Source organism: Carettochelys insculpta, chromosome 4 (assembly GCF_033958435.1).
Source record: "Carettochelys insculpta isolate YL-2023 chromosome 4, ASM3395843v1, whole genome shotgun sequence".
NCBI lineage: Eukaryota > Metazoa > Chordata > Testudines > Carettochelyidae > Carettochelys > Carettochelys insculpta.
In genome coordinates this window covers 105,861,977-105,888,453 of record NC_134140.1, presented here as the reverse complement: position 1 = coordinate 105,888,453, position 26,477 = coordinate 105,861,977, and the positions used below count along the sequence as shown (strand labels likewise).

The 26,477-nt window shown below is 40.6% G+C and overlaps 1 protein-coding gene across 8 annotated transcripts in view; it reads right to left on the bottom strand.

Moving 5' to 3' along the window:
• The window catches only part of CAMK2D (calcium/calmodulin dependent protein kinase II delta), a 263,464-nt gene that overhangs the window by 148,145 nt on the left and 88,842 nt on the right, over positions 1-26,477 (bottom strand). For all 8 annotated transcript variants that reach the window (XM_074993405.1, XM_074993407.1, XM_074993410.1 and 5 more), the window contains exon 3: positions 18,691-18,750. In XM_074993405.1, the coding sequence (XP_074849506.1) occupies positions 18,691-18,750 (60 nt within the window). The remainder of the gene's footprint in view (positions 1-18,690; positions 18,751-26,477) is intronic.

Here is a 26,477-nt window from a genome sequence, read left to right as displayed (position 1 = left end):
AACGACCTCACATATTTTTCGTATCAGCATGTAAAGTATATATCTAGATGATTTGTTTTATGGATGTAAAAAAGAGGACAATGCATTTGATTCCTGAAGTCTATACTGTTTTATTTGCAATGATTTGGAAAACAAGGAATTGTGGGATTAAAACAAAAAAATTACCTTGCTGTAATTATATGTGCATGCACACACAGAGGGACTGATTCATACCTCTTATCAGTTTTATACACAGACTTTGGTAACTTCAACTCAAGTTACTCCTGATTTATGCTACTGTAAAAGTCAGAATGAGGCTTTTTTAAGTCAATCTCTTCCAGGTATTTTCTATCAGTTGCTATGGAACTTACAAAATCATTAACAAGTATTGTAAAGTACCAATGTGTATCTGAATATAGAGTCACGCATATTTTCATACTAATTGTAGTCATAGACATTTTGAATTTAAAAGTAAAGGTCTATGCCTTAAAACAACTCATGTTAACACTGTTTCTTATTCATAATCAAAGGGGCAGAGTAACTTGAAGTGAAAATAAACTGTTTTTTGTCTTCCCCTCCTGGAGCATTGAGCAGGTTCTGTGCTATAACTAGCTACTGTGATGTGTTAAGATCAGCCTAACAAAAATTAAAAAGAGCAGGCACGACTGAAGATACTTCCGAATAATTAAGGGAATCACTGGATTCTAAGTCACCACCAAAAGAAACAATGAGGAGAATGCCAGCATAGTGTTAAACCAGCAGAAGTCTTCAGAGATGCAGATTAACAATCAGAGGCTCAGCAGAATTTGAACTCTCTGGCTATGTCTAACACTAAAATCTGGAGAACGTCCACATTCCCAAGGCAGTCTGTCGACAGTAAATCAAAACAACACAGCACTTTTGTTGACAGTGTACTGTCGCTCCCCATGAAGGAGAATGCCTCTGTCAACAGAAAGACGGCCTGGATGTTACGGAGAGGCCCTCTGTTGACAGACAGGGCTTCTGGGACACGGGATAGCCCTATCTGCTGTGCTTCCGGTTGGCCGTTTTGTTGAGAAAGCAGTCAGCCAGTCTGCCATTCTCTGTTGACAAGTGGCTTGCTCTTGCAATTCACTTGGCAGTCTGGCTGCGATCTGTCGACAGAAGTTTTGTATGAAGATATCTTCCGACAAAACTTCTGTTGACAAATTGCTGTAATCTAGATATAGCCTCTGTGACAGCTAAGCAAGCACTGTGAATTGAGCACTTACACCATAAGGTTAAAGACCAGAAAACAAAAACATAAGAAGGTGTTCTTCAGTACTGAGAGGATTATTTTCCCGTCAGAATTTCTGCTGCAGATCTTTCTCTCCTCCAGAATTGGAAGCACTGGTATATGCAACAGCTGAAAATGTAAGTTACATTAAATTGCACAAGTCCTTTGGGGGCTTTTTGCTCAGTAATGGGTATGCTTTGAATGTAATCTGAAGTGTAACTACATAAAAAAAGCTTTGGCCCCAGTAGCTGTATTAATCTACATTATAATGTCTCTTTTGGAAGTATATGATCACATTAGCTTGCTATAACAATAAAATCATTGTACAATATAGTATTACTGTTTTATTCCTATAGTAGTTCATAATGGTGCTATGCTTTTCAGAGCTGAGGACACATTTCTTGTAGACAAATAATCAAACCCTCTATTTTACTGCATGAACATGTGACAGGACATGGACCTCTGCTTCTGCATTCTCATCCAAGTGGCTCTAACACTTCAGTTTACAAACAATGATTATTTTGTGTGTGTGTGCGCATGTGTGTCTAACATTTACAGTCTAGTCAAGCAACTCTACGCACAGTGAAATCCAATCATCCAGTTTTGCCACAGAAATCTCCCTTCATGCTAGCCTGGCTACTGTCTGTTTCAACCTACCCATTCAACTTCCCCTTTGCACTTCCCTTCTGTGTATGCTTTCTCCTCTTTCAGTTGATTGGTTGAACAGTCTGTTAACACCCTCGGACTGATCTAGCAATTGCACCAGCTTCCCTCAATCAGGTGTTGTCCCAGGCAATTCAGTGACTAGAGCAAACTGGGAGATGGTCTGTGACCACAGAGGCCTACGTCTTCTACTCCCTTGATTCACACATCCAGGCAAAGCTCCTCTGGGCAGCATTCACTTAGCTCTCAGATACCTTCAAGGAGCATATGTCCAGGGTTCTCTGGTTAGTGTACCCCTTCTGAACCTGTACCTATGACCCCAGCTGTCCCGTCGCCATTTGAATCCTAAGTCCAGCAGCTCCTCCCCTTAGGCACAGGACAAGGCCTTCAGATGCAGGCAGGCTTGTGCCTACCTGTCTTCCAGAATTCAACAGGTGCTGGGTCTCAGCTCTCTGTTAAAGAAAACTGTTAGTGCGTGTGTAATCAATATGAAGATATATACCTATCTGACAGAACTGGAAGGGACCTTCAGAAATCATTGAGTCCAGTCTCCTGCACTCACAGCAGGACCTATCACCATCCCTGACAGAGCTTTTTTTTTTTTTTTAAATGTATTTGCCACAGATCCCTAAATGGCCCCTCAAGGGCTGAACTCACAATCCTGGGTTTAGCAGATCAGTGCTCAAACTACTCCCTCCCACCAGATAGAAGCCAAAGTGTCTGTTGTAATGATCTGGAACTATCTGTTACCACGACCTAGAGGGATTAACTTTAGATATGAGAAGGTAGTTAACATAATTGTTAATTTGCTTATCTTCCATTCTGCTGAAACAACTACCGAGGACACCCCAGTACTGTCATTTAGGGTCATAAGTTTTAGTCTGTTGATTGCTACAACTAGGGAACTATTTGAATTTCACATATTCAACTGAGCAACCATGAGATGTTCATTGGCTGGATCTGAACCAGTGATTTAGTAGTGAAAGATTTTCTAGCCTCCTAACATCTTCATAACCAATTAATTCCTTTTGACAATCTGTTCAATATAACATTTTATTCCTCTCAAACATGTACAATGAGAGCATTAAGAAGATCATTCAGAATATGGTCCTGCAAAGTAACTCTGCAGGAAAAGTACAGCACGTCAGGATTGAGCACACAAGTGGGGACATAGATTAACACGACAAGCATAACATTTCTTCTTGCAGCACAGTGAAGTCAATGATTTCCAGTACATAACTGCTGTAATGTAAACCTGACATATTCTGGTTTCTGACCTCAGATTTACTGAATTTCATTCATATAATATCATGAATTTTCAATCCACCTTAGAACATGCAATATTCTTGATGACCTTTTAGAAAGAGTGTAACAAACAGATAAAACTGTGCTTCTGCTGCTGGTGTATCTGTCTATTTCATGCCATTATGTAATGCTTCCAAGACAGTGTTTTCCCATTTTCAGCTGGAAAATGAGAATGTCTCTGCAGCACTCTCAGATACAAGCTGCTCATATGCAATTTATTTTATGAGAGAAAGAAAGAAAAGGGGAATGAGAAAGAATTGTGGAAGGAGAACTTTCCTTTCACCCTGAACAAGTGTCTATTCTGACTGCAGAGAGATCTGCACAAAGCCCATTAAACAGAGTCACAGGAAGGATAAAATACTGGAGTAGGATATGCAATTCCCAAAGTCCATTTCCCTTCTGATTTATTTTGTGTACTATTTGTGACAGTTTGTTTCACCAGAGCCAATTTCGCTTTTGATTTCTATGAGTCTTTCATACAACAGAAGACACAGGCATTTAAAAAATAGGGAAACATAGCGGTAAAATCACTTAAAATGGCAATGGGATGCAGGGACAGACAGGGGAATGGGTACTACTTTTAACTCACATTTTTAAGTTGAAAGGGTCTCTTGAAATACTGCATCGAAACCCAACTGTGGGAGGTTACTGGATATTCAAATATTCTGGACAATAGAGAGGTATAACGAGCATAAGTGCCCACAAGCAGGCTTGAACCTGGGACATCTGGAGCTTAGCACAGGTGCCTCTACAGCTTGATCTAAAGGCCAGCTCACTGTAGAGGACACATTCATGCTCTGTGAAGTGGTCTAATTACCAATATGTGGGACAGTTACCCACACACGTGTGTGGGTTACACTAGCAATGTGCAACACTCAAGAAAAACAACATTTGATACTAAGAAACAACAATATATGCAGAGTACTTTATTTACCTAGAACACTAGTATTGTACATTGTAAACTTACACTGTATTTGCTGTACCGTCCTTCCAGAAGGGGCATGATAATAAGCAAGAGCAAAAATTGAAATGAGGCACAGATTTACATATCCCGTGCCTCATTTGCCTACTCTCAAGCGATCTCACTTCCAGAGGAGCCTGTTCTGGAAGCGAAAAAGAACCATGTAGACAGGGTTCTCTCTGAAAAAACCATCCCTTCCAGAAGAATCTTTATTCTTCAAAATAAAATATTTCAAAACAGCTGTTTTGTAACACCTCTGTTGCATAGCCATAACCTAAGTTACCATGTGGACTCAGTTACCATGCAGTGTAAATTCTGTAGCATAGTTTGACTTACTACAGTGTGAAACAAGCGTAGAGTCAAAAAACATGACGACATTTTCAGTGCAGGGCTAGCTAGCATGCATCAGAATACCACACTCACCGTACACACACGGTAGCCTGCCATGCACAAAGTCTGTGCAGACAAACTCTAATTTACCTCTCATCATTTATCCGCTAGGTGTAAAAGTGAACAGTAGGAGATATTGACATTTTAGTGCATTCCCAAATTTGTATAAACAAATATTAAAAATAATTACTGATGGGTTCAGTGAATAATGGTTGTTTTTTTTTCCTATGTCAGGAAATGAATCCTAATAAAAGATCGAGAAGCTAGTTTCTTTTTTGTTTCACCAACTTGTATGGTGTTTTTTTTTTTTTTTTTTTTTTTAAAAAAAAAGAAGACATTCCCTGTAAATTAATCTCACCGAGCATTATGAGAAATATTTTAACCAAAACTTATTTTGGTGCAAACTACAGATTCAAGTAGATCAAAACATTTCTCAAGTTTGTGCAAAATTTACCAAGCTTTCTGGATTGAAAAAGAAATCTTAAAAGAAAAAACAAAATTCAGAATGCAATTTCAACATTTTCTTTATTAAAAAGTCTTTTAAAAATCTCAAAATCAAAACAAAATTATTTTGTTTTGGGTCAAATTAAATGTTACGTTTGACTGAAAACGTGTGCGTTTTGCTTTTTGGTACATCGACATTTTCTGTTTTTCAAAACTGCCTTGGAAATTAAAAGAAAAAAATCATTGCATAGCTTTAATCTCAGCTAAATCTTAGTCATAAAATCATTTGGGAATAACGTTATTTAATTTTTCATCACCTTCTTTTTCAAAAAAGGAAAACTGCCAGCCCTCAGATTTTCTTCACTGAAATTTACAACCTTGGCAATGTATACTTTAAACTAAAAAGTTATATCACGGCTTACAAGTGCATGAGAATTCTTAATGTCAAGAAAGTATCTCTCTCACTCAATTAACATTTTTCACAGTCACTTTTGTACTATTTAAGACCAAAGAATATCATTACATTTTAAGGGAAAATCTTTTACTTTGCAGAATACCAACATATGCTGTTTTCCCTGCCTCCATGCAAACGAAATGCTTTCAGAAAAATGTGGTCTGGCTAGAAGTATTATCTTATGATGTTAAATACAAATTCTACAGAAGAAGTTTCTAAGTAAAAGGTCAACGATAAGAGTGCTATTGATAGCAAAGATTTTAAAAATGACGTCCTGTCCAAGTTGGTTTAGCTAGTGGTTAGCTGATTAAACAGCCCATACCAGTTTCATAAACTATGAGTATCAGAAGGGTACCGAGTTTGTCTGTATCTTCAAAAACAAGAAGTCCTGTGGCACCTTACAGACTAACAGATATTTTGGAGTGTAAGCTTTCATGAGCAAAGACCCAGTTCGTCAGACTATGAGGGTTCCTGATTGAGAATGTGGTCCTCTATTAGTCTCAGTTCCCAAGGGTTCTGATTTGTTTGGGACAGTCCCAGATTTTTATTAACAGTTCTGTTGACCCAATATCCTGGAACACAAAAGGAAGATTTTCTGCCTCCCATCCCAACCATTTTTTTTTTTAGAAAATTCTGAGTCAGAGTGGGGTCCACAGCAAGTTATTGCACAAAAGTCTGGTCACAGAGATATGTGGCTGTAGGGTAGAAACTCTGCTGGTCCTTGGATTCTGAGCTTTTTCCCAAACAACTCATCTGCAGTAAAAGGGAAATACTTGTGGGGTGTGGGGGAGAAGATAACTGTTTGGGAAGGTGTGGGATTAGCAGAACTCTCAAAGTTTTGAGGCCTTGATAACTGAGACACTCACTAAATACACCGTAAATTCACCAGGATGTGCTAAGTATGCTAAAGTCAATGCATTGAGAGGAGAATGAGAGAAACTCACGGCTGCTGCAAGCAAATCTCACCGACAACCACTGAAGCTCTGCTAATAAAAGAATTAGCCACTTTATCTGTGTGTTTGCCTGGCTTTCCTTCTGCAAGACACCGTAAGGGAGCCCTGGAGCACATAATATGATGCAGTAGGGTCAGGGGGAACAGGATAGAAGGAGCCTGGAACCCTTAAAGAGCAGTTGCGGAGGGGCATATTGGACACTGGGAATATCAAAGAGTACCAACTGGTGGAGGAGAAGGGACCAGGAGCCCCAAAGAAAAGGAAATTATGTACTTTAAGAATAAGTGGAGGTTCTTCAAGATGTGTGGTACCTATCTGTATTCCACTGTGGATATGCATACATGGAGCCTGAGAGCTCTGAAAGGAGTGTCCAGTGGTCAGCCCATGTGACTTGGCTCATCAGCTGTGAACCAAAAGATGATACAGTGCAGAGGAGAAGCAAGGCAAGTGGTGGAATATATACACAGATAAAGGGTGACCATCTGTCCTGTTTTTCCTGCGGCAGTCTCTCATTTAAGCTGTCTCACAGGCATTCCAACTTTGGAGCGAATGGGCTAAATGTCCTGTATTTTGTGAGACTCCTTTTCCGTGGCACTCAGTGTCTCATGGTGGCAGCTGCCACTACCAGGGAGCCCCTCCACCGGGCAGCTGCCCCATTCCCCCACATCCCACGGAAGTAGCCCCCACTGCTGGTGAGCTTTGCCACAGGGCTGCCTCCTCATTCTCTGGTGCCCCACCTGTCCCCGCCATCCTCCACTCCCTCTCATTAGGAAGCTGTAGAACCCCCATCCCTGGTGCCTCACTGTGCGCCCCCATCACTGAGGAGCCCTGACATGGAACAGCAGCCCCCCATCTTTGGAGGCCGGTGTCCCATATTTGCCATAGGGCAATGTAACCACCCTACACAGACCTCATTTTGAAGAGCCTCCAAATACTACAAGGTAAATAATTTCTTCCTCTTCAAATGCTGCTCCCTATGTATCATCATCATCATCGTAATCATCATCAGTCCCTTGACAGACGTCGTTGGGGCACCTTCATGACAACGTTCTTTATAGTGTTTCTCCATTTTTGGTGGTCATGTGCCAATTCTTGAGTTGCAGCAAAGCTCATCCCTGTCCATTCTTTAATGTTGTCTATCCATTGATTTTTCTGTCTGCCACGTCTCCTTATAGCATTGACTGTGCCTTGCAGTATGGTCTTGGACAGGCCTGATGATCTCATTGTGTCCATACCATCTTAGTTTGCTCTTTTTCACTCTGGATAGTAGGTCATGATGAAGTCCTATTGCTGAGTTGATGATGTTTCTGACCTCTTCATTACTTATACATGCCGTGTAGGGGATGTTAAGAAGCTTGCAGTATAGCCTCATTTCGAGGGCCTTGATCTTGCACTCTAGTTCTGCTGTCAGAGTCCAGGTCTCACAAGCATATAAAAAGATGGAGTGTACAAGAGCTTGCATGAGCCCTACTTTTGACTTTAGGGATATGTTTTTGTCTTTCGAGATTGGTTTTAATTTTGCCATTGCTGCGGTTGTTATTGCTGTTCTGGAGAGTAGTTCTGGTTTGCTACCAGCATCAGAGATGATCAACCCTAAGTATTTAAATTGTTTTACTTTTTCCAATTTCTGTTGTTCTATGGATATTTGTGCAGATATACCCCTAGGATTGTTGGCCATAAGTTTTGACTTTTCTGTGTTTATTTCCATGCCATATTTTGTTGAAGTTTTATCTAGGCATTTAACAAAGTTATCTAGTTCTTTTTTACTCCCTGCCAGTCCAACAATTTCATCTGCGAAATGTAAGTTGGTTATAGATTGACCGCCACTACTTACGGTTCCAGAGTGGTCATCTAGAGCATCTGTCATGATATGTTCCAGAAGGATGTTAAAAAGTGCATGAGAGAGTCCCTATGTATAGTCCACAAGTAATACTAGTAGGAGAAGGGTAGAAGGATGCAGGTGGCAGAGCTGAATGAAGCAGCGCCATTCCAAAGGATGCTCCGATATATGCTCCAATAAATCTGTTAGTCAGTAAGGTACCACAGGACTTCCTGTTGTTTTGCAGATACAGACTAACATGGCTACCCCTCTGATAGTTACTTCTGAAGGATGCATTAATTGTGTGAGCTTGAATTAAAGCACAATGCCTTGAAAATGTGTAGCTAGAACTTCACATGGATGCTTTGCCCATATCAAACAGAGGCACTTCTTGAAGTGATGCCAAAGACAGTGCTTGTGCTACCCTGGAATAAGCCCTTTCCCATAAAGGAAAGAAAGATTAATGAGATGACAGGAGCAAAATACAGCCCCAAATCCATTTTGAGACTCTGAGAAGATATAGCCCAATCCTGAATTCTTTCTATTTCGATGACAAATAGCCTGGGAGACCGATTTGCTTTCTCCAGCTAAAAGGGCCAGAACACTGACAGAATGGCGTCTGCTTTCTTCTATGGATATATAAGTTTTTTGAAAGATTGGGTAAATGAATTGATTGGTTCTGGTGGAACTTAAACCCCGCTAGTAAGCGACCAGGGAGCTTTGCGACCAGGTGCTTGCAAACAGGGTGAGTGCTAACAGGAGGGAGTTTTGAGAGGCTCTCCTGGAGGAGGAGAAGGAAGGAGCAAACTAAAGCACCTTGGGGTAAGTGGCTGCTTGTGTTTGGGGGTTCTGGGCTTGTGTTTGTTTGGAGTGCTGAGCTGAGTGTTTGTTTGAAAGGCCGTGTGCTCAGGCAGGCAGTTGGAAGCTGAGAGTCTTGATTAGGTTTGAATCAAAACACCGTGTGCTGATTGGCTGAGCTGTAGGCAGAGGGAGGAGCTATCAGGGAGGCCGAGCACTTAAACCCCGCTAGTAAGCGGCCAGGGAGCTTTGCAACCAGGTGCTTGCGAACAGGGTGAGTGCTAACAGGAGGGAGTTTTGAGAAGGGAGTTGAGAGGGGGAGCTTGGAGGGAGCCAGTGACTTCTATTGCCCTTAAACTTAAATCCTTTATAACAACCTCTATCTGAAACATTTAATTAAACCCTCATATATAATTAGAGTAGGAAATGGAGGCAGAAGCCCAGCAGCAGCGTGGGGGCTATCCTGTTTATTGTGTTGAGTGCAGTATGTATGACTACCTACCCTGTGGGCGGGTGGCATATGTGCGCACTCGATGCAAGGAGCTCCTGGCCCTCAGAGACCGAGTGCGGGCTTTGGAGGCCAGGGTGGCTGAACTGGAGGAGCTAAGGAAGGTAGAGGTGTTTGTTGATGAGACTTTCCGGGACATAGTAGGGCTGTCACACCTCCAATCTGACAGTCCTGATGCTGTTACGGAGGATGAAAGGCTCAGGGAAGGAGGGCAGTCAATGGGAGCAGAGGGAAACCATCCCATATTTGGGACCCTCCTTCCAGAGGGTGCTATGGTATCCTCTCGCGCCGAGGATACTTCGCCGGGGGAGGGAGCACCAGCTGTTAGGAAGAAGCAGGTTTTAGTAGTGGGGGATTCAATCATTAGAAATATAGATAGTTGGGTTTGTGATGACCGGGAGAACGGTATGGTGACTTGCCTGCCTGGTGCAAAGGTTGTGGATCTCTTGAGGCATCTAGACAGACTTATGGGCAGTGCTGGGGAGGAGCTGGTGGTCGTCGTACATGTCGGTACCAATGACATAGGGAAGGGCAGAAGAGATGTTCTGGAGGCCAAATTTAGGTTACTAGGAAGGAGACTGAAATCCAGAACATCTATGGTGGCATTCTCTGAAATGCTTCCGGTTCCACGCGCAGGGCCAGATAGACAGGCAGAACTTCAGAGTCTCAATGTGTGGATGAGACAATGGTGTAGGGAAGAGGGATTTAGATTTATTAGGAACTGGGGACACTTTTGGAGTAGGGGGAGCCTATACAGGAATGATGGGCTCCACCTAAATCAAGGCGGATCCAGACTGCTGGCATTAAACATTAAAAAGGTCGTAGAGCAGTTTTTAAACTAAGAGGTGGGGGAAAGCCGACTGGTGCGGGGGAGCACCTGGATCGGATGGAGACTTCTCTTACACGGGGCTCCATACATAGGGATTCCCTAGAAGTTAGTCAGATAGGGAATGTGGGAAATAATATATGGGCAAGATCAGATGTGAAACGATCGCATATAAAAAAATCCAACGCGTCTGTGAAAGGCGGACATATAAATAGTCGTAGTTTTTTAAAGTTCTCTTACACAAATGCTAGGAGTCTGTCTAATAAGATGGGTGAACTGGAGTACCTCATATCAAAGGAGGAATTTGACATAATAGGCATCACAGAAACATGGTGGAATGAGGACAATCAGTGGGACACTATCATACCGGCATATAAATTATATCGGAAAGACAGAACAGGTTGTGCGGGTGGCACTATATGTGAAGGATAATATAGAATCAAATGAAGCAAAAATCCTAAAGGAATCAAAATGTTCCATAGAATCATTATGGATAACAATTCATTCCTCTAATATGAATATGGCATTAGGAATATATTACCGACCACCTAACCAGGACAGTGATAGTGATGCTGAAATGTTAAGGGAGATTAGAGAGGCTATCAAAATAAAAAACACAGTAATAATAGGAGATTTCAATTATCCCCATATTGATTGGGTACATGTCACCTCAGGACGGGATTCAGAGATTAAATTTCTTGATGCCTTATTAAATGACTGCTTCTTGGAGCAGCTAGTACAGGAACCCACAAGGGGAGAGTCAATTCTCGATCTAGTCCTGACTGGAACACAGGATCTGGTCCAAGAGGTAACTGTTACTGGACTGCTTGGAAATAGTGAGCACAATATAGTAACTTTTAATATTCCTGTGTTGGGAAGAACACTGCAGTGGTCAAACACTCCGGCATTCAATTTCAAAAAGGGGAATTACACTAAAATGAGGAAGCTAGTTAAACAGAAACTAGAAGGTAGAGTAACTAAACTAAAATCCCTGGAAGCTGCATGGAAACTGTTTAAAGACACCATACGAGAGGCCCAACTTAAATGTATACCCCAAATAAAAAAACACAGTAAGAGACCTAACAAAGAACCACCATGGCTTAACAGCCATGTTACAAAAGCAGTGAGAGAGAAAAGGGTAGCTTTTAAAAAGTGGAAGTCAAATCCTAGTGAGGAAAATAGAAAGGAACACAAACACTCCCAAATTAAGTGTCATAATGTAGTAAGAAAAGCCAAAAAAGATTTTGAGGAACAGCTAGCCAAAAATTCAAAAAATTATAGTAAAATGTTTTTTAAATACATTAGAAGCAGGAAGCCCACTAAAAAAGCAGTGGGGCCCTTGGATGATAAAGATATAAAAGGAGCAATCAAGGAAGACAGTGCCATTGTGGAGCGATTAAATGATTTCTTTGCTTCAGTCTTCACGGCTGAGGATGTTACAGAGATTCCTAAATCTGAGCCAGCCTTTTTAGGTGACAAATCTGAGGAACTCTCCCAGATTGAAGTGACATTAGAGGAGGTTTTGGAGTTAATTGATAAGCTGAATAGTAACAAGTCTCCAGGACCAGACGGTATTCACCCAAGGGTTCTGAAAGAACTCAAATGCGAAATTGCGGAGTTATTAACAGTGGTTTGTAACCTATCCTTTAAATCCGCTTCGGTACCCAATGACTGGAAGACGGCCAATATAACGCCAATATTTAAAAAAGGCTCTAGAGGAGACCCTGGCAACTATAGACCGATAAGTCTAACATCAGTACCAGGCAAATTAGTAGAAACAATAGTAAAGAATAAAATTGCAAGGCACGTAGAAGAGCACAAATTGTTGGGCAAAAGTCAGCATGGTTTCTGCAGAGGGAAGTCATGTCTAACTAATCTATTAGAATTCTTTGAAGGGGTTAATAAACATGCGGACAAGGGGCACCCAGTGGACATAATATACCTAGATTTCCAGAAAGCCTTTGACACGGTCCCACACCAAAGGCTTTTATGTAAATTAGGCGGTCATGGGATAGGAGGAAAGATCCTTTCATGGATCGGGAATTGGTTAAAAGACAGAAAACAAAAGGTTGGAATAAATGGTAAATTTTCACAATGGAGGGGGATAACTAGTGGTGTTCCCCAGGGGTCAGTCCTGGGACCGATCCTGTTCAACTTGTTCATCAATGATCTAGAAAATGAGGTAAGCAGTGAGGTGGCAAAGTTTGCAGATGACACCAAGTTGTTCAGGACAGTCAAAACCAAAAGGGATTGTGAAGAACTACAAAAAGATCTCAGCAAACTGAGTGATTGGGCAGCAAAACGGCAAATGAAATTTAATGTGGATAAGTGTAAGGTAATGCACATTGGAAAAAATAACCCAAATTACACGTACAACATGATGGGGTCAAATTTAGCTACGACAGATCAGGAAAGGGATCTTGGAGTTATACTGGATAGTTCTGTGAAGACATCCACACAGTGTGCAGCGGCAGTTAGTAAAGCAAATAGGATGTTAGGAATTATTAAAAAAGGGATAGATAATAAGACAAAAGATATCATACTTCCCCTATATAAAACTATGGTACGCCCACATCTTGAGTACTGCGTGCAGATGTGGTCTCCTCACCTCAAAAAAGATATATTGGTATTAGAAAAGGTTCAGAAAAGGGCGACTAAGATGATTAGGGGTTTGGAACGGGTCCCATATGGGGAGAGGCTAGAGAGACTGGAAAAGAGGCGATTGAGGGGCGATATGATAGAGGTATATAAAATCATGAATGGTGTGGAGAAAGTGAATATAGAAAAATTATTTACCTTTTCCATAATACAAGAACTAGGGGACACCAAATGAAATTGATGGGTAGTAGGTTCAAAACTAATAAAAGGAAATTTTTCTTCACACAGCGCACAGTCAACCTGTGGAACTCCTTGCCGGAGGAGGCTGTGAAGGCCAGGACTCTATTAGGGTTTAAAAAAGAGCTTGATAAATTTTTGCAGGTTAGGTCCATAAATGGCTATTAGCCAGGGGTAAAGTATGGTGCCCTAGCCTTCAGTACAAGGGCAGGAGATGGATGGCAGGAGATAAATCACTTGATCATTGTCTTCTGTTCTCCTTCTCTGGGGCACCTGGCATTGGCCACTGTCGGCAGACAGGATACTGGGCTGGATGGACCTTTGGTCTGACCCAGTATGGCCATTCTTATGTTCCTTAATTGTGAGATGAATTTAAGGTACAAACCCAAAGCATAAGGAAGAGCCACGAGCATTGGCCCATGCTCATCAACACTACTCGCTGAGATGATTTCTACGAGGAAAGCAACTTTCATGGATAAGTGAAACATGGAGCAAGAATCTACTGGTTGAAAGGGTGGCACAGAGAGTACTGAAATGATAAGATTTAAGTCCATTTTTTTTATTGGCAAAATCAGTTCTGTTTAAGTCTTTCCAAAAAATAGTGAGTATGTGTAGACTCAGTAATCCCATCAAGGTGGATGGTATGAACTGATCGACACCAAGTGGACCCATAAGGAGCTGCTGGACTAGCCTGCTTTCTTTTGTAAGTGAATACAGTCCAAACTAAGAAGATCTGAGGAGCTAGAAATCTTTGATGCACACTTGCATCTCCACTTCGCAAAACAACATTTTCTAGTAGACTCTCTTCTAGAAAAGATGTTCCCTATAGCATCAGAACATAATAGTTCTAAAAATATATGTCCAGATAAAGGAATAAAGACCAGGCTTTGGACCCTGGAGGTTCAGAACCAGACCTGTGGCAGTAAGAAGGAACCAGAAGAGTAGTCAGGCCAACTAATCTTATCTGCTCAGTCAGATGCACAAGAAAACCAAAGGTGCATGTGTGGCGAACAGATACTGATTTCATGACTGTCCATTTCCAGACACCATGCACATGCCTACTCCCACAGAGTACACATAAGGTTCAGTATTTGAAGAGCAATACTGCTAGCTGTACAAATAATAAATCAGGAGATCAGCTACGCCCAATGTAGCTCCAGTTGGCAGCCAGAGATGGGGCATGCACATTTTCAGGAAACCAAAACTATATATTTAAGTAGATGAGGAAGAAGTTTAATTCTAGACACTTCTTTATTGTAACAGAGTTTAAACCAATGAATAGACTTTTTCCAGCTAGCCTCCTGGTGGATATCTGCTTGGAAGTGTAAAGTAGGATAATTAAATGTTCCCCAAAGATTCAATATCCAATAATTATTCTCTTACGTTAAGACATAAGGAAAATATAAAGAGTCTTTCACATGGTTCCCAGTGTTCTACATTTTTGGTTTGTTGCATTAGTTCCCTTTTAAGAGAAATACCATTTGTTTCTAAACAGGATAAAATATTTCTGTGCTGAAATTTTAAAAGCTGCTTTTATCAACACCCTGCTGTTTTCATAGGATTAAAAGAAAAATACAACAAAAGACAATTAAGAAAGGTTGGGTTTTTTTTTCCCTAATATACCTGATCAGGAAAATAAAATTAGTAAGGCTTTGCTCATATCTATTAAAGATAATCAACTAGAACATAGTCTAGAAATTGTAAACAGTCTATAAATTGCTTTAGAAAAATAATAAATCAAACCCTGTCATTGCAAAAAGTACAGTTTCAGAAAAGAGATGTAATTAAATGAATTGTGAACAAAAAAGGGCACTTCAGTTACTGTCAGTTAAGAAAAAGGCAAGAGCAACTTTTAAAGGGATTTTTGTTCTGAACTGTTTATTTCAGTTTTTAAGTTTTGATACGGTAAAACCTGGCCACACAGCTACTAAAGACTGAAAGAGAAGAGAAAGGGTGATTCAATTCTAACTAGGGAAAAAGAGAGACATACACAGAAAAACAGCAAATTATGAAAAACCAATTTAAATTTGTAATCTGAGAAGGAAAATAATAAATTACAATAAATGGTTGCTTTTCTCTGCAGACTTCATTCTCAAGAATGATTTCAGAAACCTAATTTATATTTTTACTGTAGAAAGGACTCTCTTTTCAAAATATTCCATTATTTTTTCGACTACAATCAATCAATGAAGTGTGTATCACTTATGGAGAAAAATGAAGTTCAAAAGAAAATAAATGTTATACATCCATAGTTCTTTATAGATTAAATGGGCTTGTCCTCATAAAAAAGTATTCCTACTGATCAACATGCCCCTTGCCATATGATTATTTTCACACAATACTGGCATATTTATAGCTATACCAAAACTTGCTAAAATAAGCACGTTCAGAAATTAAATTTTATTGTGATACTATCACATTCTTGCTGATCAACAGAGAATTCTAGTTGGAAAACTGTTTAAATTGAGTTTTTATACTGTTAATAAGGAGAACTTCATGGGTAGTATCTTGTAACATCAAAAGTTCTAGGCTGAAGGTACTGCTGCCCGTTAGAGATTTCATTTATAAGTAGATAGGGTGCCAGTTTTCCTTTTAAACTATTCTAGAATACATACAATAGATATCTTTTATATTCTAGCCTTGATGCAGCTCCAGTTACATGCAACCAACATAAACCTAGTCTAATTTGCGAGATCATAAACTCAGCACTGATCTAACATTGCTTTCCACTAACTGCAATTGGACCAGAATAAGACTAACAGAACACTCTTAGCAATCCCACCTCAGGTCATTAAAAGGCCCCAAAGTAAATTTAAGTAAAATTTCTACAGTTTTACAGTCTCTGTCACGTCTACATTACAACTTAGAATGGAGTTTTCAACAGTGCTTAAGTGAGTAGGGCACCCAATGAAAGTCAGCGGGAGATGGATGCCTAGGTCCTTGAAAGGCCTTTGAAATTCCCACCTCTTATTTGCATAGCAACATTGTTATTCACAGCATTTTAAAATATTTAATTTATTTTTAAGTCATGTCGCCCATTAGAGATTATATTTTAAACCAACAGCTGCTAAACCAAAAAAGGAGGAGCAGAATGAAGAGTCAAGATATAGTGATTTCAGGACACTTTGCCTTTATGCTTTCAAAAGGGGAGCATAAAGTTAGGCTGCTATGTTTTCATTTAGGCACCCAAATAGGTGACCCGATATGTGAAAGAATTGAGCAGCTCCTGGAGAGACAGACGTCCATGAGAGCAGTTGCCACATTTGAGGAAAAAGGTTGTGTATTTGCCAAATGAGACAAGAGCTGATTATCAGCTCGACTGATGGCTTCTCTGTCTGTACATAGTGCAATAACAATTATAGAAAGAGCCATCTGATCAATTCCCAAATTTCAGGGGACTATCCTAGGCTTTGCTGTTCAGAAGCGTATTGATTTTGCTGAAAGGTAGAAAACCAGAAAATGCTCATTCTAGCCCAGCCTGCTTGACACCCACATGATCTCCCCACGTCTGGGAAGCTCCGCCCCCAGCTAAGTTTCTCACTCCCATGAGTTGAGCCCCTGACCAAATGGATACTCAAGGTATCTTTAGGATGGGTCAGGTACACAGGGTATACCCGGGTTTAAAGCCTGGACTATAGTAAGCCCTCAAGAACTGAGATTTCAATTTGCCCTTAACCTGCATTTATGTCAGTTTTGTGTAAATCTAAACCACCCCCAAAAGGCCTCAGCTCCTCCAGCTGGGAGAGCCTGCTGGGCACACAGTTGCTTGTGGTGTGGTTTCTCCCAACTGGGAGAAACTGCCACAAGCAGCTCTGTGCCCCCCAGCTGGGAGAAGTCAGGGGCTGCATGGCTGTTCCCACCACGTCCCCCAGATGCCTGCTCCCCCAGCCAGAGGAATCCTGGGGATCTCCCCAACTCCCGCCCCCCGCCAATTTACACAACATTTGATTTACGCAGAGGTTGCCCAGGATGCAACCTCCGTATTAATCAAGAGATTACTGTAATTTAGCAATGAAGCATGCAAGCTTTTAGTTTACGTGCCTAAATGTGGTTTTAGGAGACACTTGCAGGCCCCCACTTTTGAAAATTAGAGACTTCATAAATGTAAAGATTTTTTTCTACTTTTGAAACTCTCTGTGAACTTACGACACAACAGATACCAGATCTAAAAGCAAACTTCTTCACTGCACAACCAAGGTACTTTAATTCTTGAAAGCTCTTATAATGGATATAAAATTGGTTCTTTGGCAGACAGACATTTTCCAGGCTTAGTATGTCCTCTTACAGAGAAAGGGAAGTAGATACATTTCAGTGACTGATAGTACTCATGGGGATTCTAAAGGATGAAAATCAAAACAGTCCCTGTCATAAGATTATGAGTCCTGATATTCTTTCTGAAACTGAACAGCCAATTACAAGAAATTACTCTATTGTGTTATTCATTTACTACATTACCTATTTCAGAGTAAAGTACACAGCACGGAACTTCCTCTATGCTACCTTATTGAACATTAACAGTGTCTCCTCAACAACTACAACACATCTGTGTTTTGAAGTCGTATGTTTATTTTACTATAACCTTATTTTACTATAATCTGGACAGCATACAGTTATAATATTGGTTCAAACTATTTAATGGAACAAAGGAATTTAAATTGCATTAAGTCATCCTTCAAGAGTCCTTTGTGGATTGCCTCTTCCCATTTCATAGCAACTTCTGTTTACGTTTCTTTATCATCTTTCTTGGCATCAACATTACTTTACTATAGCAAGGGATGGGCAGACTAGTTTGGGAACGGTAAAAAAGCAACAAACTGCATCGAACGAAATCTTTTATTACATTTGAGAACATTCAAGGGAGCAGCCAGGATCCTCCTGTTTTTGCATCTTTGAGCTTCCTGTTTTCTCACTTACTGTGCTCTCTGAGGAAAAAAGAATTGTTTTACATTTTGAGAGAGACTTTTGCGTGATTCCAATCTCCATTCTGAACTGTGGTCATGATGGATTTTTTGTTTTGTTTTTTGTTTCTATGTTTCGTTCCTATACTTAGTTTCTTACACTTCAACACTGACCTGAAAAACATGGGGAAGGGGGGCAAATTACTGAGCATGAAACTAAAATCATGCTTTTGCTGCTGGGTTACAGATGTATCCATATAAACGCCTCAACCATGTTCGTGTAAGCAAAAAAGAGTGATCAAGACTACTGTGGGGAAATGAAGGGTTTTGCCCTTTTATATACATCTTCAACAAAGAAACACAGATCACAAAAAACACAAAATATGATCTTAAGTGATGAAGTCAGTGTGGTGATGTCCACCTCCAGGACATGACACCTCAGGAGAGTATTGTGAGTTTGGAATGAACTCTGTTGTTCAAAGCAAGTTTTTCACCAGATGTTTTCTTTAACATCTCCCAACTTACTACTTCTATGAAGCTATTCTATATTTTCTCTTAATTTCTGCACTGACACACACCTCAAAGCGATTATATGTTCTTACCAATATTAGGATGCTTCAAAAGACGACAGATCCTAGCTTCCCTTTCCAATTTCTGGTGATCTGCAAGAAAAAAAATAAAATCATAAATTTTTATTTAATTATGAAAAGGCACTTCACTCTATGCGGTACTATATAACAGAGGGGTAGCCGTGTTAGTCTGTATTCCAACAAAATACAGCAGCAGAAATGTAGCACTTTGAAGACTAACAAAATGATTTATTCAGTGATGACTTTTTGTGGGACAGACCCACTTCTTAAGCTCATCACCTAATAAATCATTTTGTTAGGCTTTAAAGTGCTATACTTCTATGTGGTACTGTTAATTGAAAAACTAGAACTGCCATGATTGTACATTTAAATTATATGCCACATTGAATCAGGGTACCACATTCACCCTTGCTTTGACTGGCTCGTGAGCCTACCACAGTTTTAGCCAATCAAGCGGCCTTCTCAGTGGGAGATGGGACATATTTACATCAGGACTTATAATTATCAGATGATAAATTATGGTTACAGAATTAGTGAGAATAAAGACAGTCCCAAATCTCTACAAGAATTCTAAACCTAGTCCTAGACTATTAAGTGTTTCAGTGATGTTTAAGGTACTAAGTACACCACTAATGAAGTGCTAATATTTCAACGAAAGGACAACACTTTTCAATGCACTTGGGCATTCTACTAACACAATGATGCTACAGGAGGATTCAACAATTAAATGGTAAATAACAGCATCCCCCCACAACACCTATATCACACTATTTCTCCATTAGGCTGATTACCTGTTAGGCTAATATATACTTTTTGGTGACTTATTCTGAAAGGTGTTTCTTTGTTATGGGTTGTGCTAATGTGGCCTCTGTATGTATCCCTGCGTGGATGTAAAATCTGTATCCACATCGGAATCCACAAAAATGAGCTTCAGATATTTGTATCCATATCTGTGGATGTAGATAATGGTATATATAAAGCAGATATAGGCAAATGTGCAGAGTTCAGTTACAAAATTTGTATCCACATCTGTATACGCAAAAGTGGGTTGCCTATATCTGCAGCCATATCCATGGCTGCGGATACCCACGGATATAAAGTGGATATCTGTGGATTTGCAGGGCTGTACCTGTGTGCACCAACATAGCCTAACTGAAATAAACAAGGACGTGTTCAAAAAGTGTTTTATATATATCAGATGATTGGAGAAATATACTTTCCGGACAGACTTTATAATCTTGTTTTCAGGGTCTTGTACAGAAAAACTTCCAATGAGACAAATGGAAGGTAATTCCTTTCATTTGTTCCTTTTAATTGGCATGAACCCATTCCTTATCACAATCCATATCCCTTCTCTACCTACGTTTTTGTTGCAGAAAAATGTGAACCACAGGTGTTTTACAGTTGCGGAGTTACAAGATTGTATGATATATGACCATATCTTTGAACACAACCTGTGATCTATAAATTAAATTGCAGATCTCTGACAACAGCAATTGTGTCAGAAATAGAATAGCATTAACATCTGCCATACAAATACTACATATCACATCAACAGCATCTTAAATACAGCATGATGGTGCTCAAGGGCAATAATGTTGCTGTATAAACTAAGGTCTATAAATTCAACTATAGATTTTTAATGTCATCCTCATCATGTTTACAAAGAATAATAGCCTCATCTTTCTTCCAGAGCAGAGTTCACTTTAGCAGCTGTCTTATTGTGGTTGGTTGCAGATGTTCAAGGGAATATACAAAGGCAGACAAAGGAAAATATAATGATGCTAATGGGTAAAATGGGTAGTGAAAGAGGCATCAGACACCAACAGGCACAGAGCCCATGGTTATTGATGATGATGGGTAAACACCTAGTAAACTAGAAAACAGAACCACTCCCAGCCTCCCCCCTTTGTTGATCTCATTTGCAGAAAAAGGGGAAATCAACCGCTGTACAATCAAATTGTAAAACAGAAACAGCTGTTGACTGATCCTTCCTCTAAGCTGTCTTTGGTACCGTCTGCCAGGTGGAATCAATTTCTAACTACTGAGGCTCCCTCTCTCTCTCTAGCCCCGACTTACTAAGGGAACTGAAAAGGTGACCAAAGACACACAGTGCAGGTTATGCATGTACATAAAGCAATCGCTGACAGGTTTTCTGCATAGGGCTGAATAAGATGCAACCTATTCATTATTAGTGCTCAAAGAATTTTTCTATTTTCCTTCTTATCCTCCATGGCTTTTTTTCCTTCACCTTTAGCATCAGCTAAATAACCCAGCTTTCATAATCACATGGAATCTAGCATGTGTGCATCTGAATAAAGATAATGTATTCAGGGATACAGGTATGCCTGTAATTGAGTAAAGAATGTCATTTTCTAAAGACAGTTCCCACTGTGGCCAATGACAGGTGAAACAGGTTAACCCTAAGTGATCTATCCCCTAGCATGCATTCCCAGCTTTTGGCAAAAAGAAGCAAAGGACAAGGTCCCTGCCCATCTTGACTAAAACCCATTAATGGACCTTTCCTCTATTAATGTATCTAGCTCTCCCTCAATGAAGGGGACAACAGTTCTTCCAGTGCATCAATTTCTTTCAACAATGACAAAATTGAGACCCACTATCATCAGTGATGAAGTCCATAGTGTTAATAGCACATGGGATGGAGTCCTTGCAGACTCCCTGACTCCTGATGGTCTCTTGAGTCTGCATAATGAGGGTTGGTCCAACAACAGAGAAAAATGCAGCTCCTCAGGGATGAAGACATCCTCTGCAGAAGTGTAAGGCTCTACTCTGCTCAAGGGAAATGGACTCCTCACCTCAGAATGCTAGAGTTGGTGTGGGAAGATCGTTAGTGGTCAGCAGCGGATGCATATGGGGCCCTGGCCCTACCTTTGGTGAATGTTTCCCCTTTGATGTTTTTCATAGGTACTGAGAGTTCTGGGTCCTTAACATCCCACTACCTTACATTTTGTCAGTGCCACAGCCAGTACTGCTTCTGATGCAGAGGTCAGAACTGAACTAGTTTCTCTGTCATATGCCATCTGATCATGTCCATAAGCCATGAAATGCCTAAAATCTGAGCAGAAAGACTTGCCCAAAAGGTCAGGGAAGAAACTCTCTTCTTCAAAGTAGATTTAAAGGGGATCTGCTTTTATGCTTACAAGAGTCTACCTATCCTACACTTATTAAAAGACAGATGAAGAGTCTATACCTTTGTGCAACTCCTGAGTCAGATCCATCATGTTTAGAGATATGTTCTTCATCACTGTACAATGTAAATGGGGAGAAGAGAAGGATGCATTGAGCTAGGTCTAACTAAGGCTTTGTTGCATGCCACATGAGGTATTTTTAAGCAGAGTTTCACACCTGCTGGGTTCAGCTGGGAAAAGAGCAGCAGATGCTGCACACAGAGGAGATTCAGAAATATCTGAGGCAGTAATAGCAGTATAGGTGGTCACCACTGATTGGAAAGGAGCAAGAACAGAAGACACAAGTTTCAAACTCAGAAAACTAGAGCAATACTCTAAACCCTGTCATAGGGAGTCAGGCAGAAATATCTGCGGTGAAGGTTGAAGAAAACTAATAATTCTGATAAAACCAAATACGAACTGTAAGGATTTTTAAAATATTTACTCAATGAGGAAAAAGATCAGCACTAGGAAGGTTCTGTCTAAGACTATGTAGCAGTAAATATGGAAGGAACTGAAGAGATAGATATTTTGTATCACCCTTTATGCCCACAGTCTAACATACGGGAGGTGGTAGAATCTCCTTCACTGGAGATATTTAAGAAGAGGTTAGATAGATGGCTTTCAGGGATGGTCTAGAAAGTGCTTGGTCCTGCCATGAGGGCAGGGGGCTGGACTCGATGGCCTCTCGAGGTCCCTTCCAGTCCTACTCTTCTATAATTCTATGATATGAGGAGAGAAAGGGCCTAGCCATGGACCAACACACAATGCTTGCAAGATCCTTCTGGTCCCTGGCCTATGGAACACCAGCCTGTGTGTAATGGGGTTTACAAACTCCATTACGAGCACAGGCAGAAAGGAGCAGACAGTCTTACAATCAAGCAGCTTGATCACATCCCCATGCAGCTGCCAGAACTGTCAATCCTCAAAACAGGCACCCACAGCTGTGGCCAACACCAGAGAAAAGAAAACCAGCTACAAAGGTGAGCAAACAGAGTGCAAGAGTGAAGGTGAACGGCCTGGGACAGCAAAGGGGCTACACCACTGCACCAAGAAGCCTCTGAGGCTGTGTCTACAGTTGCACTTACTTGACAAAACTTCCATCAAACAGCATTGACACACGCTGACTTTTAGCAGGAGGTCTGTGTCAACTCAACCTTGTCCGTAAAAGCTGCGTTGTGTAGGTATACCCTGAGAAAGCAATTAGGAGCCAGAAGGAGATTGCAACTCTGCAATTCGAGGGTTGATGGACTCAGTGTAAGGTGTGCCTTCATGAACTGATCTGACTGGTAACAAAGTGAGGAGGGCCAATTAGGAATAGCGGTGACCCCTACACAGGACATACCAAGATGTGCTGACAGCACGCCACAATGTGGAATACACAGGGCTGGCACTTGAAAAAGAACCACAACATGCTAGCAGGTCATCATCTTGCTGGAAAGTATTAACTGAGTTTTGCTGATTCACTGGTTGACCTATAAATAAAGGAGGGGGCATGGCCCTCAGGCAGACACCTATCCAAAGGTGGGGAAGATGGCTCCTGAGAGAAGGAGCCCCAAATGCAGGCAAATCAGGGGAGAAGCCTTAGACTGGAGGAAACAGAGGGATGCAAACCTCAGAAGGCAGTTTTTCTTGGAGTTTCATGGATGTAGTTTTGGAATTAATATTCTATTAAAAAGCCAGACCCCAGGAGGGGTGATATTTATCCTGAGTATCTGACTGCAGCATTGTCTGGAGTGGAAGAGAGATTGCAGGCTTACATATCCACAGGTATGATCATCATGTAATGTTCTGCATACATGTTTCTCAGCATTGTGCTGAATCACGACTTTAAAAAAATCATTGAAAGACTAGTTCCGAGTTTGTTTTGTTATTTCAAAAGGTTTCTGGCTGTTTCTTTATTCATGCTGAGAGAGGAGAGAGAATTTTTTAAAATTTAACTTCAATATTAGAGCACTCAATCCAACCCATGTGCAAAAGTTGGGCTGCAAGCCACTCAGGGTTCCTGAAACTGAGCCATTTTGGAGCTGAACCAAGATGGGCATTTTACAGCTTGCAAACAAAGGTGCTGCAATTGCTTATGACAGAGCTTAATACACAAGTGATTTACCTGCCAAATGTAACTTTTTATTTTCCTGATCATGGAATATCTGAGAGCAGATACCCAATATTGGAAATTACTACACTCAGCTTTCAGTGGTCATAAAGGGAGATCAGCAGTTTGGAAAAAGCACCCTGACCCCAGTTTTAGCCTACACAAGATCAGGCCTTTAAAACAGCTAGTTTTTAAGTTGTGACAGGGGAATCTATCCATGTAGCTTCTGTTCAAGCTAAAGAAAGTCATATAGTTTAACATAGGTTATTCTGAATATACATCCTAAAGTCAGATTTCAAATTTAACGAATCAGTGATTGCCTGTGTGAATATAAAAATCAATGACCTTTGGAGCATTTCCCATAACAACATCTGTGTATACACATGACCACCTCTGACAAGAAACCCCCTGTCAAAAGCAACTCTTTGTGCAGCTACGGAACACCATCACCCTCTGGGTGTGCAAACCGTTGGAGAGAGACCACCTCTGATAAGAAACCATTTTTGCTAGCTCCCAAGAATGGTTGGTCTTGGTGGGTTTTACTGTATCAACTACTGGATTATGGCAACCAACACAAAAAATAATCAGAAAAAGAGACTGTACTGAAAAGGAGACATACACGGGCCCTTTAGAATTACCACAAGATGCCTGGAAAACCCAGGGAGAGAAACATTAAACCTTTTATATGTCATTCCACTGTACTGATAAAAAAAATTTGTTAAAAACCCAATGAGTTACTGAATATGATGGGGTTCTGGACATTGGGCACAGTGTCATCATGCTACACAGCATGCGGTTGGAATGCTACAGCCCATATGGATACTGAGAAGTGCAGAAACACAGACTGAAATGTCCTGTTCTGGCCAGACACAAATAATGATGCCATCCATAAGGCATCCAAACAGGGACTCAAGGGTAAATACAGGAAATAGAATGAAAACACGCACACACACACACACACCTTTCTGAGTCACTATAGGGGCTCGTCTGCATACTTAACTCAATCTAATTCTTGATCTTCCCCGCCACCCCTCCACTCTCTGATTTGCTCACCTTGATTATCTTTTTCTGATTTGTCCTCCTTGCTTACTGTTTTTGGTTCTCTGTGTCTTAAATATTGAGTCTGTTCTGGTCTGGATATGGTCTGAAGAAGTGGGTCTGTCTCACGAAAGCTCACCTAATAAACTATTTTGCTAGTCTTTAAAGTGCTACTTGAGTGCTTTTTGTTTTCACACACACACACACACACACACACACACACACACACACAGAGAGATTTCTCAGGAGACTGCTTAAAACCTTTGCCCTAAGGTTGTCGCAAATGTATTGGAATTAAAGGAGACAGAAATACTAGCTACATTTTGGGGAAACTGCATGGTTGCACAACTAAAATGAAATAACAATGTAGTAGGACATTCGAAATCACAGGGTTTTTTTTTCCTCAAAGGGATTCCAAACAAGTTAATAACAGCTAATGATCCTCAATTTATGAGTAGTTCATTCTAGCAAATCTCTTAGACCTCTCAGTTGAACCACACCTTATCAAGATGTTACTATTCATAATTAAGATATGTGAGAAGAATGGTAAACGCAAACAGCAAAGAATTTCATTGTAAAAGTCTCGCTGAGATCAACAAATCCATCTTTAAGTACTTGTTTGAATATGTCAACACACCTCATAAAATGATTTTCTAAATTCATCAGTTGAGAGATTTTTGGGGAGAGAATAAAAATCTGTGTGTCAATATCTAACAAGCTTCTTGAACTAAGGACAAAAAACCCACAGGAGTTACAAAAGACATATCTTTCAGAGACCTACATTAGAACAAACAGTATGACAAGAACGGCAAAACCCTATTCCAAGTGGAGATAGCTGAATGTTAGATATCCTGGCTGGCAACCTCCCAGTGTAACAGATATATCATAAAATCAGAATAGAATCTCCAGGTTACACTAACTCAATGACTAGTGATTGAATATTTGGAGAAAATCTGAATGACAGTTACATAAAGATGTCAAATGAATGAAGAGATTATATAAATTAGGGAACTGGAGATTATCAGGGTACAAGCGGTAACAGAAAATCACTTTCAGGAATGATCATCAAAGAGCCTTAAACAATTGCCTATAACTGCTAAACCACCAGAAGAAGAGAAGATGTGGGTTCTCTAGCTGAAAAATACGTTTGAAACTAAACTTAAAGCAGCTGAATGAAGACCTTGCTGAAACACTGTCCCTGTGTCTACACGTGCCTTTTCCTTTTGAAAGGGGCATGTTAACCAGCAGGTTCGAAAGATGCTAATGAGATGCTGCAATGAATATGCAGCACCTCATTAGCATAATGGTGGCTGTGGCGATTTGAAAGTGCGGCTTTTCGAATTGCACGCTGCCCGTGGAGATGGGACCTTCTGAAAGGATCCCCCAGTTTTCAAAAGCCCTTCTTCCGATCATCAGATAGGAAGAAGGGCTTTCGAAAACTGGGGGGGTCCTTTCGGAAGGTCCCATCTCCACGGGCA